This window comes from Corylus avellana, chromosome ca4, assembly GCF_901000735.1.
Source record: "Corylus avellana chromosome ca4, CavTom2PMs-1.0".
Lineage (NCBI taxonomy): Eukaryota > Viridiplantae > Streptophyta > Magnoliopsida > Fagales > Betulaceae > Corylus > Corylus avellana.
Genome location: NC_081544.1, coordinates 17570579 through 17584247, shown reverse-complemented (window position 1 = coordinate 17584247; position 13669 = coordinate 17570579). Strand labels below are relative to the sequence as shown.

Genomic DNA, 13669 nt, shown 5'->3' with positions numbered 1-13669 from the left:
GAGAATGATGCCAATAGTATAGAAGTAGTGGATAATTCTGTTCTCAAAAATTTCTTTTTTTTCCTCTTTATCTGGCTCTATCCTAAGGCCATAAGAACTTGATGTAAAACATTTGAGCACACTCCTAATTATCTTTTTCACCCTGCCAACAGTGAATCACGTGAAGCAGTGATGTATGTCTATTTTCATTCTCTATTTGTTGAAGTTTTTTATTATTGCATCTATGACAGTGAGCAGTAGGTATCTTCTTGGTACATATGAACTGAAAAAAGGAAAAAAAGAAGAAGGTCCTCCCATGTACCATAGTTTCTCCCATTTACTGCTATTGGGGCTAAATATCAGGGGAGAAACTCTCACCAGGTCAAGTACTTGTGCGTTTCCGGTGTAGTTAGCCTGTGTGTTTGAGCTGGGCAGTCCTGTTCTAAATGTCTTAGGACTAAAACAAAAAAGTAAAAAGTCCATTTCTAGGTTTATCGATATGTAGGTTGATAACTGTGGCAGCTTTTTTGTCATAACTTTAGCTCATTGCAGGAATTGTTGCTGTATTGTATTATCATCGAATGTTCACAGGAAAAAAAAGAATCTTGAAATTTTGTATAAACATGATGATAGTAAACATCCATGGGAGATGATTTCTAATCATACCATTCTTGTAGTTTAGTATATCCTTGTCTCAAGTAACTCGAGGACATGTCATTTCTTGCCATCTGGGTGTTACAATGAGCCCAGCATTTTGCGACTCAATTGATAGTTTTATTTCTGACTCTATCTTTTGTTTGTTTAGGGCTGTAATCTCCTCTAATTGTTGGCAATCCTACCTGGAGAAGGACTAAGATGATCTTTCCTTGCTTTCTTCTATAGTTTTGTTGCTATTTCGTGGTGGACATTGGCATATTAATCATGGCTACTAGATTAGTTTTTGAACACTTCTTTTTTGAACTACTTTTGTCTAATAATTATATCCTTAATGATCTTTATACTGTTTTGCATAGTAGACGGCGGAATCATATTTGTAAACAGATGTGCACTGATAGGAAGTTTTAGTTGCCATGGAATTTGATGGCAGCATTGTACATTGTCCTTAACTATCAGATGTAATCTGCTCAAATCTTGGTGATGTTTTTAACAGTTCCTTTTTCTTGTAGAATTGCCTGGGTTTACTATTAACTTAATTGTCCTTCATGAGAAACTTAGGTTTGCCTCAGTTATAATCCATTGATACACTTGTCAGCTTTACCTTGACATCTTACTTTCCAACATTGAGATTAATTTTGTCCCTATGTGATTGCAAAATATTCCTAGTGCCTTTTCTTTTTCTCATCAAATTAGCCTTGCAGAAATGTTTTCTGTGGTAAGCTTCCTGAGGGCTATGTATGCAGTATCTGTTTGATGTCTTCAACTGATCTGTTCTTTACTAGTTGAGCCCTATAAAAAGCGAGTGTTGTAAGTTGGGGGTTGGTGCAATGGTATTTAATATTTATAGTGAGATGAGGGTCTTAAAATGCAGTTACATGGTGGGCCTAAATCATGCCTAAAACTAATATACTTGATCCCAATTTGGGTTGTAATTGAAACAAGTTGTTCGTAATCAGTTCGAGCTCGACTCCTATAAATTTGACTGAATTTCAGTTTGTTTATTAACAAACTAAAAGCTCAAATTAGAATCTAGGCTTGTTTATTAAATAAGCTTGATATCTTGTGATTGTCGGTCTTGATATAGATTTGTCGTGTGTGCGTGTGTACTATAAAACATACATATAGACTCAAGATTTCGTTGTTTATTATTCTAAATATGGTTATAAGATCTTATAATTAGTTCATTTCATAATAAAAAAAAATTATGCGTCATTACAAATACAAAGTTGGTGAAGTTAATTTTTAGAAGTTTATAATAAAAAGGGGAAAATACTCCTTGAACTATCCATCAATTTGCACTTTTAACCTCAATGTTTAAAAAGTGACACTTTACCTCCACTCCCCCCCTTCCCCTCCCTCTCCCAAAGTATTTGACATTGACATTTGACCCTCATGAAGTACATTTTACTCCCTAAAGTATTTTAAATTGACACTTTACCCTCTTGAGTTGACACTTTACCACCCCCAAAACTTAACTACTTTAAGGGATAAAGTGTCAACTCAAAATACTTCAGGGGGTAAAGTGTATTTCATGGAGTCAAGTGTTAATGTCAGATACTTTTAGAGGGGGTAAAGTGTCACTTTTTAAACATTGGGGTTAAAAGTGCAAATTGGTGGATAGTTCATAGGGTAAAGTGTATTTTCCCCTAATAAAAATTAATTTATCTCTTTAACTTCAAATGATAAAATCGTAATAGTAATTTTAAATAACTAATGATAATATTTACTTTATGTAAGGAATGAATAAATTAATTGAGTAACTTGTGAACAAGTTTGAATTTTTTCTAAAAATAAAACCTAGTTTGAATAAATTATCTAGCTCAATGATAAATTTGGATCACATTTAAAATAAAATTAAAGGAACAAAGGAAAGGCAAGGATAGATTTAGACGTCAAAGAGGTGAAATCAAATTGACAAAAGTACTTTTAATAGAGCATGTGATTTTTATATGCATGATCTAAAATGCATGTGATTCATAGAGTATGTCATTCTCATATACATTTTGGATAGACGTTAGTTTAATAGCTTAGATTAGAGAAATTTAATTTGAACTCAATTTGGTGGAACATTTTGTACAAAGGGAGAATAATCTAATCCCAACATTGTACAAGGTGCAGCTCAAAGACTAACCATCTAAGGTGGCTACCTTACCTAAGTCCTCCTTATAAAATAAATGGGAAAGTTCACATATCCCTTCAAACTACAATCCAATTGACAATGTCCTCCTCAAATTACTAAAAATTGTCAATGTTTCCTCAATGACGAAACTACCCTTAGTAAAATAAAACAAAAAATACTGAAACTTCTAGAAAAAACCTAAAACTATATATATAAAATCCAAGGGTGGCCAAATAAAAAAAATTCCTTTTATAAGAAAAAAAATTTTTAAAAAAAAATTAGACTTTTGTTTTTTTATATAAAAATTGAAAATTTTTGTTTTATTGAAAAAAATTGTTTTATAATTTTATTTTTAACTAAAAAATTCCGGTTTTTTTTTTTTAATTCGTTTTAAAAAATAAAAAATTCTTTGTTTTTTTTTTAATTTTTTTTATAAAAATTGAAAATTTTCGTTTTTTTTTTAAAGTTTTTGTTTTATAATTTTCTTTTAAAATAAAATTTTCCGTTTTAAAAAAAATTGGTTTAAAAAATTTTGTTTTCTCATTTTTTTAAAAAAAATAAATAAAATCATTTTTTTTAAATAAAAATTTTCTTTTTTAAAAAAGTCGTTTTTTTTTTTTTTAAATTAAAATTTTTATTGGGTTAAGTACACTTTATCCCCCAAAGTTTGAGTCGATTTTCAATTTGCTCTCCAATGTTTCAATTTTTACAATGCACACCACCAAAGTTAAAAAAAAAAAAAAAAAATTAATGTGGCCCATCTGTTAACCATTTCCCTTTTTTTCTAACGAAAATAATAGAAAATATTAAATTGCCCCTACAATTTTATTTTTTTATTTTAAAACAATAAAAAAAACTCAAAAAAAAAAAAAAAAAAAAAATTGGGGATGGCCGTAACCACCCCTTTGGCCATTTTGGGGGGAGGCCAACCACCCCACTTTGGCCATGGGGGTGGCCAGGCCACCCCCCCATTTGGCCGAATTGGGGTGCCACCCCCATGGTGGGTGGCCGACCAGCCTTGCTAAGCCACCTCCTTGGCCCAGCCCGTTTGGGGTGGTAGGGGTGACCAAGCCAACCACCCCAGGCCTGGGGTGGTCGAAGCCACCTCTGTCCAGAGCCAGTGAGGGTGGCCAGGCCACCCCCAATTCGGCCAGATGAGGGTGGCCAGGCCACCCCCAATTCGGCCAGATGAGGGTGGCCAGGCCACCCCCAATCCGGCCAGATGGGGGCCCACCCCCAAATGGCCCCAAGTTTTTTTTAATTTTTTATTTTGGTTCGACTTGGGGTCATTTTTGAAATTTGTTAAAATACATGGGGACAATTTTGGAAATTTAAGACAAAAAATACACGTGCCAGCACGTGACCAATTTTCGGTTAAATTGGACGGAAATTGTTAACGGATAGGCCACATTTGGGATGCATTGTAAAAATTGAAATATTAGAGGTCAAATTGAAAATCGACTCAAACTTTAGTGGGTAAAGTGTAATTTTTTCCTTCTTTTTTCAAATGTACAGGGGTATTTTTGTCTTATTGTGAAATTTATAAGGATATTTTTTATCTTTTTGTTAGCCTTAAGGGAGACATTGACAATGTTTTGGTAGTTTGGAGAACATTGTCTCAATTGAAAGTTTGTGGAGACATTGTTAATTGGGTTGTAGTTTGAGGGAGTACGTAGACTTTACCCATATCTTAAGAAATAGTATTAAAAGGCTCATTGAGAAATAAAGACTCCCTAAAAATAGCAAATTTTTTATTATTGATAAAAACAACATTAATTTCCTCACAAGGTCAAACTTTAATATACCTTAAATATCTTTTGCTACTTTGTTGTTCAAGACTTACAAATAAAGAAAGGTTAATAACAAATCATAGTGTAATTTAAATAAAAATATATTATGAAATTGAAATAAATATTATTTAATTAAGATAAAAAATATTTCAAAAATCTCACTTAAAATTTATGTCTTAGAGTTGAGGAAATTGGACTAAAAGAAAGGACATGGAAACAGAATTTGGTCTCCCTGATTGGATGTTCTGTTGAGAGGAGAATAACTACCTTTTAGAATCCCTCGAGAGTGAAGGCTGAGGGAATTTTCCTTTTTCCTTTTTCTTTTTTCTGGAGGTAAAGGGAGAGGGAATATTAAAAGGAAGGGGCAAGAATTGTGCCAATAGTTCTTTAGTTGTAGAACCACAAGTCCCACATACACCCAAACAAAAAGCACAAAACCACTTTTGTTAAGTGAAACTACAACTTGGTATCTCAGCTAAAAATTGCAACATTATTACTTTGCAATCAAGATCTCATAAATTTACAAGCAAGCAAAGAAACAAAAATTGAAATTGAATTGTTGACAATATGAGATTGTTTTGGCCCTGAGTTGAAAATGTGATATTTTACTTTTCCAAGTACAACAATGGAGAGTTGACAACTTTTCCAGATGCAATCACATTCTCAATTTCACAATTACTTGCAGTAATGATAGACATATTAGGGATAAAAACAACTTCAGCAAGACTTGCATACCACATATAGAAATCGGAACCAAGATAATAGTTCAATGCCAGCAAACAGAAATCAAACCCCTAATGTCAAAACATTGCTTCCACATGATACAATCATTCTTCAATAACATTAACTAGTTCATACTCGACAAGAGAAAGATTGTTATCCTCTTTAACTTCAAAATTAGCAGGTTCGGCAGCTTCAACACGTCCCCATTTATCAACTGCTAGCCTCATAGAACCTTTAAACATGTCAATCTTTGCATTCCGAAGGATTACAGTGGAGTCTGGATTCATGATATCAACTGCACATGAATAAAGCTATGAATTAATACAATAAAGAAGAGTAATACTTTGTAAACCTTTATCTAGCTGCTAAAATTATATGTGTGTATAGAAGTTTGATACTCATCCAACTAATGAATTTAGGAAATAATAAACCAATTTAAAACCTGAAGCTTCACATTTAATGGATGAAGTTGCACTAGGCACAATTAATTAAAGGATTTATCATTATCAAGCCAAACAAATAGAGAAAACAAAAAAAACTCAAATTCACAAATTCCTTTCTGTTCCTACACTTTCTCAGCAACCAAGAAATCAGAACAAATACTCCCAACCTCCATTGCAACAGAGAAAGCAAGGTCATATACATTATACATACATACATCAACATATACCAATACATGCATGGTTTCAGTGCAACTAAATACTGTACACACAGAATACGTTAGCACACTAGCAAATGTTTTTTTATAAGTACATCAGTTTTATAAAAGAATACTAGCAATAACTACACCTTTCTCACTTTTTCAGAACCAAACCTTACTACAAATGCACAAATAATATGTTTACATACATTAATCCACACGTTAATATTCAGGCACGGATATCCGTATGTGCATGCACACACAAGTGTGCACAAACTCATTGTTTTGATTTCCAGCAAATGCCCAGAGTTGCACCAATCCCAGGTCCCAGGCAATGAAAATCCCAATACCTAAAACATAAATGTCTTCCCTTTTTCCAAGCTATCATAGCAATCAAAGACACCAAAATACCACCAAAACAACCAAAGAACAGCTTCGCATAAATAAACATGTATAACCTAGTAATTACTTACATACATTTAAGACAAAAATTAAAAATTAAAAACCCCAAGAGTAGCACAGAGTAACCTTCCCCAAACAATCCATAATCAAATACCCAAACTAACAATATTCCCTTTTCTCAAATTAAGGCAGCAACGGAAACACCACCTAAAACCAGAGAAACTATGTTAGTATATTGGGATAAGTGTTTTTTGTTTCCTGTTTCAAAAAGTGTTTTTAACTTGACAAAAAGATGAGAAACATTTTTCGATTTTTTTTTTTTTTGGGATTCACATTTAAGAAAAGGTTTTCTGTGGATTACTCCTCCTTATTTCGAAAAATCACAAACAAATGTAGAGCTCTTTACTTGACCGTGTGACCACTCTCATGAAGAATCAGGTGGCCACGCAGCCACCCCGACCAGGACAGGGGTAGCTGCGCGGCCACACCTCTCCATGAGAATAGCTTCTTTTTTTTTTTTTTTTTAAATAATAATAATAATAATAATAATAATATCTCACATGCTCCTCCAAAATAAAGAACTTGTTCTTTCAAAATATTCTTACAAAAAGTTGTTTGAAAAGTTCTATAAAAAGCGTTCAATTTTTTTTTAAAAAAATGTTTTGTATTATGAGTTGGTTGTTAATATTCGAGGAAAGTGTGTTTTGCTATTCACCCAAAAACCCAGAATCAGCTACTATTCTGCTCTCCGACAAAACACCCAGAATCAGTTTCCCAAACAAAGCACGGAAACGAAAAACCAATTTCTTCCATGTTCGCACAAATTCTCTCAGAATCTAAACACAAGCATTTACCTAAAAAAAATATATATTTATCAACACACGTACTGTATACCTTGTTCATTGCGGGCAGTGAAGACGATGGTGCCGGTCTCGTCGCCGACGTGGCACTCGGCGATACGAGTAGGTTGGTGAGGGCGAGAGAGAAGCATGGATGATCGGCCAGGCTTGTTGTTGGCGACCTTGACGGGCTTGGAGCTTACAACCTTGACAATAAGCGTGTGGCCTTGCGTGCCGGGCTTCAACTGGTCGACCTTGATGAACACCGGCTTCCTCTTCCCTATCGCATTCCCTGTCGCAGTCGCCGTCGTCGCTTGCGCCATTGTTAATCGTCCAAAAAGCTCAAAACCCCTACACACTTGAGAACGCCAAAAGGGGGGTTGAAGCTAAACCCTAGGCGTAGTTGTGACCTTATTCTGAGGCGATTGGGATTTTGGGGACCTCGGGTTTTTGGGCTTTTTTTTATTCTTTTATTTTTGTTTGGGTTTATGGTTTGGGCTGGAAAGAAGTTTTATTTGCAAAAGAAAACTAAAAAAAATAAAATCTATTTGGATGGAGTTGTCCACTCCACTATAACTAACGGATATTTTTCTGTTCAAATAAAATAAAGAGAATCTTAATTCATTTGTAGTAGAGTCCACATGCCGGCGGATATTAAGTGCTCGCATATATTATTAATAATTATTCGTTATCTGCACATGTGAATACAGATAACGTCATAACGCTTTTAGGATATGTACATGCGATAATAGATATATTAAAAAGACAAAGTTTTCCTTGAAAGAATTTCCTCCAACTTAATTTATAAAAGTGACATGTGTTCCTTGAATATGTGATATGCACATATTTTTTTAATAGTAGGAACAGAGTTGAAATAAATTTTATTAAGAAAACAAGTGCATCTCACATGTTATTAAAAAAAAGGACACATGTCATTTTTATAGACTAGGTTGAAGGAAATTCCTTCAACACAGTTTGGAGAAAAACTTAAATACTATTAAAAAAATATGTACATCTCACATGTTCAAGGGACACATGTCACTTTTATAGATTAGATTAAAAGAAATTTCTCAAACCTAATTTGGAGGAAAACTTTGTCCTCTAAAATAAATTTACGAAAACGATGTTTTGGATTGGATATAAGTTATGTTTACATTGTTTTAGATTTTTTTTTCTTCATAGTTCACTCATTCACTTCACCGGTTCACCATGACACTGCCAGAGCCCAAAGCCACCATCTTCTTCCTCTCGCCTCTCATCTTTCATTATCTCATATCTTAGACTCTCATTCACTTCACGTTGTGACGCCATTGGAGCGTAGAGCCACTATCTTCTTCCTCTCACACCACGGTTGCTTTCTCGTGTAACACCTGTGCAAAAATACAAAAGTAATGTGAAATCAATATATTTTTAAAAAATATTAGGGCTTCAAAAAAATTAAAACAAGCCCAAAACACTAAAAATTGGTCCAAATTATTTTTAAAATAGTTTCAAATAAGTTATAATAGAGACCCAAAGAAGGCTCAAGAGACTAAAATATGTCCAAAAGACCCATTACCTAACATGGGATAGTGAATAATAATAGCATTTAATAACAAAAAAAAAGAAGAGAATAGTAACAGCATTTAATAACCGTAATAACCGTGCTGATGTAGTTAATAAAAACATGATGCAAATGCAGATATATAAAAGTGATATTTGCATTTTACGATTGTGGTAAACAATGATGAAGTATACAAACTGTTTTCAAAAACTTAAATTGATGATTTATATTGTGGAATATATATTTGTTAGAACAATTTTCCTTGCAACTATGTTAGAAAAAACTTTCAGTAACCTATGGCCCGTAAGGACATAATTCTCACATGCAATTTTTAAATGGGTAATGCTATATACTACATTACTATATACTATATACTATATACTATATACTAAAATGGGTAATGCAATTTTTTAAACGGAATACTCTGATGTGATTAAAAATGCATGGATGCGAACAGGCCCAAGCACTAGCCATTGGGACAATCTGGATGACAAATTAAGGGGCTGTAGGAGAGCTTTACTTCAATGGCAAAGAAACAAACAGGACCCAAAACTTGCGGAGCTGAAAATAAAACTACTGGAGCTGCAGGGGCGGGAAGGGACAGCAGCAAGTGAAGAGGAAAAAAAGGTCCATAAGGAGCTACAAATACTCCTGGACAGAGACGATACTAGATGGAGGCAGAGGGCAAAGGAAATGTGGCTAAAAAATGGGGACCGTAATACTAAGTATTATCACGCATGTGCAAATGCCAAACGACGGAAAAATTCAATACATACGATCAAGGATGTGGAGGGGCAGATTTGGGAGACGTCGGAGACGGTAGCCAAGGCTTTTGTTAACTATTTCTCTGACTTGTTTACAGCAGGGCCAGAGGAGGATATGGAACCATGTCTACGACACCTAACTGTGGGAGTCTCGGGGGAGATGAATGCTGAATTATTGAAGCAATTCACAAATGAAGAAGTAAGGGTGACAATTTCACAAATGGCTTCTTTTAAAGCTCCGGGCCCGGATGGTTTCACGACAGAATTTTTCCAAAAAAATTGGGAAACGATAGGAGACGAGGTATGTAAAACAGTTATTGAAATTTTAAATTCGGGAGTGATGCCCCCTTCGTTGAATTCGACATATGTGGCCCTTATTCCTAAGACAAACAACCCTTCTTGTGTTACGGAATTCCGTCCGATTAGTTTATGCAACGTGATGTATAAAATTTTATCCAAGGTCCTTGCAAACAGACTGAAGAAAGTTTTACCTTTCATTATTTCTCCTACCCAAAGCGCTTTTGTCCCCGGGAGGTTAATTTCAGATAACGTTCTCGCGGCGTATGAGACTTTACATACAATGCACTCTGGGATGAGGGGAAAAAAAGGTTTTATGGCGGTCAAGCTCGATATGAGCAAGGCTTACGACCGGGTAGAATGGAGATTTTTGGCGGCAGCTATGAAGGGTATGGGCTTTGACGAGCGGTGGATTAGATTGATAATGATGTGTGTAACCTCGACAAAGTACGCAATTTTGGTCAATGGTTCTCCTTGGGGCAATATAATTCCTTCAAGAGGCCTAAGACAGGGAGACCCTATATCTCCATATCTGTTCCTAATCTGTGCGGAGGCGCTAAGTGCCATGTTGACAAATGCCCATTATGAAAAGAGGCTGTCGGGTGTTCCTACCTCCCGACGAGGTCCCCTTATTAGTCATCTGTTTTTTGCAGATGACAGTTTACTATTTTGCAGGTCTACTCAATCCCAATGGCAGGCCATGACGGAGATTTTGAAGATATATGAAGGGGCATCCGGACAAAAAATGAATGAAAATAAGACCTCCATCTTTTTCAATAAAAATACTCCATTGGAGGATCGTCGACAGATTTTGGAGTTAGCTGGAATACCCTCCACTCAACGATATGAAAAATATTTGGGGTTACCAACACTTGTGGGGAAATCGAGAACGGCGGCTTTTCGAAGCATTATTGAGCGGATATGGAAACGCCTCCAAGACTGGAAACTTCAGTTCCTCTCTCAAGCTGGAAAAGAGGTCCTATTGAAGGCGGTCATTCAAGCAATCCCTACTTATAGCATGAGCGTGTTTTTATTTCCAAAGTCCTTATGTTTGGAAATAAACTCACTTATGCAAAAGTTTTGGTGGGGCCATAAGATGAAGGAAAACAAAATTGCTTGGATGAGTTGGAGCAAGATGGGGGCCTCAAAAGGGTCCGGAGGTATGGGGTTTCGGGATTTTAATTTTTTCAACAAGGCCCTTTTGGCAAAACAGGTGTGGAGAATGTGGGAGTCGCCGGACAGCTTTATTGCAAAAATTATGAAAGCAAAGTACTTCCCAAACTGTTCTATCCTTGATGCCCCAAAGGGGAAACGGCCTTCTTTCGCTTGGCGGAGCATCCAAAGCACGTGTGATATCGTTCGAGAGGGTCTTATATGGAGAGTGGGAAATGGGGAGAAGATTCGCATATGGCAAGACAAGTGGCTTCACAATCCGAACGACTACATGATACAATCCCAACCGACAGTGCTTGCCCCGACGGCTCGGGTGTGTGAACTTGTGGATAGAGACACCAAATGGTGGAAAACCAACCTCATCGAACAGATTTTTTCTCCGGCAGAAGTTAAAATGATTCTAGCCATCCCCCTTAGTAGCAGAAACCAAGAAGATTGTATGGTGTGGAGGGGTACGGTGAAGGGGGAATTTTCGGTTCGAAGTGCTTACCATTTGCAAAAGAGGAAGGAGGAAGAGGGACGTGGAGAATGCTCAATACGCAGTTCCAGTAGAGCCGTGTGGAAGCTGATCTGGAAATTAAAGGTACCAAGTGTGGAACAAAATTTTCTTTGGAAGGCTTGCCAGGATATATTACCCACCAGAGAAAACCTTCACAAGCGACACATCATAGACGACCCAAGGTGCCCTATATGTGGCCTTGAGGTTGAGACGGTCTTCCATATTCTATGGAGATGCCCATCAGCTATGGATGTGTGGGGTGAAGGGGATCGTAAATTTCAGAAAAGCTCCCTCAATGGTCCTCAATTTGTCCAAGTTGTGGAAAGAATGTTCCAAGTATGTAATCTGGATGAAATGAGACTGTTCGTTGGATTGGCAAGGCGGATATGGTTACGAAGAAATGAGGTGATACATGGAGGTTCTTTTGCCTCTCCGAAAGAGCTGCTTATACGTACAAGGGGGGCTCTATTAGATTTCCAACAAGCCAACGAGACGCCAGTTGTGCCGGGGATACCAGCCAGGCCAGTTCAGGTGATGACTCCTCCGAATGGGTGGATTATTGCACATTGGGACGCTTCGTTGGACACGGACAGAGGACTTATTGGACTGGGAGTGTTACTGCGAGACCACAAAGGGAAGATGATTATGGCAAGAAGTCTCACACGACGGGGTTATCTTAGTGCTATCGATGCGGAGACAATGGCAGCTATTACTGCTGTCCAAATCTGCCGAACCTGGGGCTTTGATAGCACGTTGTTTGTGGGTGATGCACAGCTGGTAGTGGAAGGAGTTCAGCAGGGGGCGCGAGGTTGGAGTAGACGGCACCCTCTTCTCGAAGACCTTCACCATCATCTGTGTGAATTGTCACACTGGAAGATAGCTTACAGTGGAAGGGAGGCCAATCGGCCAGCACATGAGCTTGCAAGAATGGCAACTAAAAGTGTAATGGATGCTATGTGGGTTGTTGACCCTCCTCTCTGTATTCAGAACCTTCTGGTTCTTGAGGAAGCTATTTTTGATGCTTAATTGGAAATAATAGTAACACAGTTTATCAAAAAAAAAAAAAATTTTGCATAGCTAGTGAACCCGAGTATGAAATTGTTAGAAAGTTTTGGCCTATTTAACAATTTAGAAAAATTTTCATGAGCAACCTATATATAGACAAGAGCATGCTGCAGCTTCCTTAAACTTAGGAAATAAGTTGAGGGAATCACAACGTTGTTACTTGTCATTCCTGTTTTCTAAATCTGAATTTCTTTTACTAAACAGAAATGTCACAGCAGCAAAGTCACTGAGTTCTGATGATGTGGACCGGCCAATCCCCAAACTGACAAAAAAACCTAAACAGAAGAGAGGGATCGTACCTTTTTCTTCCCATGATCGTACCTTTTCTTTTACTATATTCCTCCTTGCTTGACAAGCTTTAAACTCAAAGAATGATGAAATTGAGATGACCACTTCTTGACCAAAGCAAAGATCAATAGAGAAAACGTGTTGACTAAAAAACTTGGGCACCAAGGGGATGAACAGAATGTTTGGATTGTGATTGGCCAAGCTTCTTCAGTTTACCAATTGGAGTGGAAAACATATTCAAAACTTAAGGAGTGTCCATGTCAATTGTACGGCATCGATCAACAACCATTATCTCATTTAATATTTCTTTGTGTTCATCGAAGATTCTAGAAAAACACGTCTGTTTTCTTCTCTGTGTGTGAATAATCATTTAAGATATGCTTGTTAACTTGTTTGCGAGAGTGTTGAAATGTTTATATAGATTATTACATGTGCATGACTTCAAGTCGTTATTCCATTTTTCCAAAAATATTTAGAAATAAAACTCATTCTTCCGTTAATAAGAAACTAGCCTCAAACCCGCGCCAAGTTTTTTATAATAATTTTTTATTTTAGCGAAAATATCTTATAAATGAATAGCAAAAAATGTAAATAATAATAGTGAAAAATAATTTAAACAACATTAAAAAGACAATAAAAAGTCTGAAAAGTTTTGGTCTAGTAATTTAACAATGCTAGCCACCCTAAAACAATTTAAAATGTTAAATTCACATATTGTACAAAGGTAATCCTATTATATTTAGGTTACGTTTGTTTTGCCGTAAAATGATTTACGGAAAATGTTTTACGTATTTATGGGTGTTTGCTGCGACGCACAATAATAGTCAACGAAAAATATTTTCCCTTTGACCGAAAATTCTTCTTTAATTTTAAGAAAATGGTTTACGGTTT

General features: G+C 36.2%; 3 protein-coding genes across 3 annotated transcripts in view; 2 read left to right on the top strand and 1 right to left on the bottom strand.

Moving 5' to 3' along the window:
• LOC132178148 (RNA-dependent RNA polymerase 1-like) overlaps positions 1–833 on the top strand; it is a 2259-nt gene extending 1426 nt beyond the window's left edge. Inside the window, exon 3 of the mRNA XM_059590601.1 lies at positions 785–833. Within this exon, the coding sequence (XP_059446584.1) occupies positions 785–833 (49 nt within the window). The remainder of the gene's footprint in view (positions 1–784) is intronic.
• A 4418-nt stretch (positions 834–5251) lies between these two features.
• On the bottom strand, positions 5252–7610 carry LOC132177799 (uncharacterized protein At4g28440-like). Its single transcript, XM_059590258.1, has 2 exons — positions 7205–7610; positions 5252–5563 (listed from the first exon to the last, which is right to left on the bottom strand). The coding sequence occupies exons 1-2, from the start codon at positions 7470–7472 to the stop codon at positions 5373–5375; spliced, it is 459 nt and encodes a 152-aa protein (XP_059446241.1). The 5' UTR covers positions 7473–7610; the 3' UTR covers positions 5252–5372.
• Positions 7611–9139: 1529 nt separating this feature from the next.
• Positions 9140–12451, top strand: LOC132178147 (uncharacterized). Its single transcript, XM_059590600.1, has 2 exons — positions 9140–10729; positions 10967–12451. Exons 1-2 carry the CDS (start codon positions 9140–9142, stop codon positions 12449–12451), a joined length of 3075 nt encoding a protein of 1024 aa, XP_059446583.1.
• The last annotated feature ends 1218 nt before the right edge of the window (positions 12452–13669 follow it).

Coding starts and splice junctions, on each gene's coding strand:
- LOC132177799 (XM_059590258.1), bottom strand. CDS start 7,472: ATGGCGCAAGCGACGACGGCGACTGCGACAGGGAATGCGATAGGGAAG. Junction 5,564..7,204: donor CACTGCCCGCAATGAACAAG/GTATACAGTACG, acceptor ATTCATGTGCAG/TTGATATCATGAATCCAGAC.
- LOC132178147 (XM_059590600.1), top strand. CDS start 9,140: ATGCGAACAGGCCCAAGCACTAGCCATTGGGACAATCTGGATGACAAA. Junction 10,730..10,966: donor TCTCTCAAGCTGGAAAAGAG/GTCCTATTGAAG, acceptor TTGGCAAAACAG/GTGTGGAGAATGTGGGAGTC.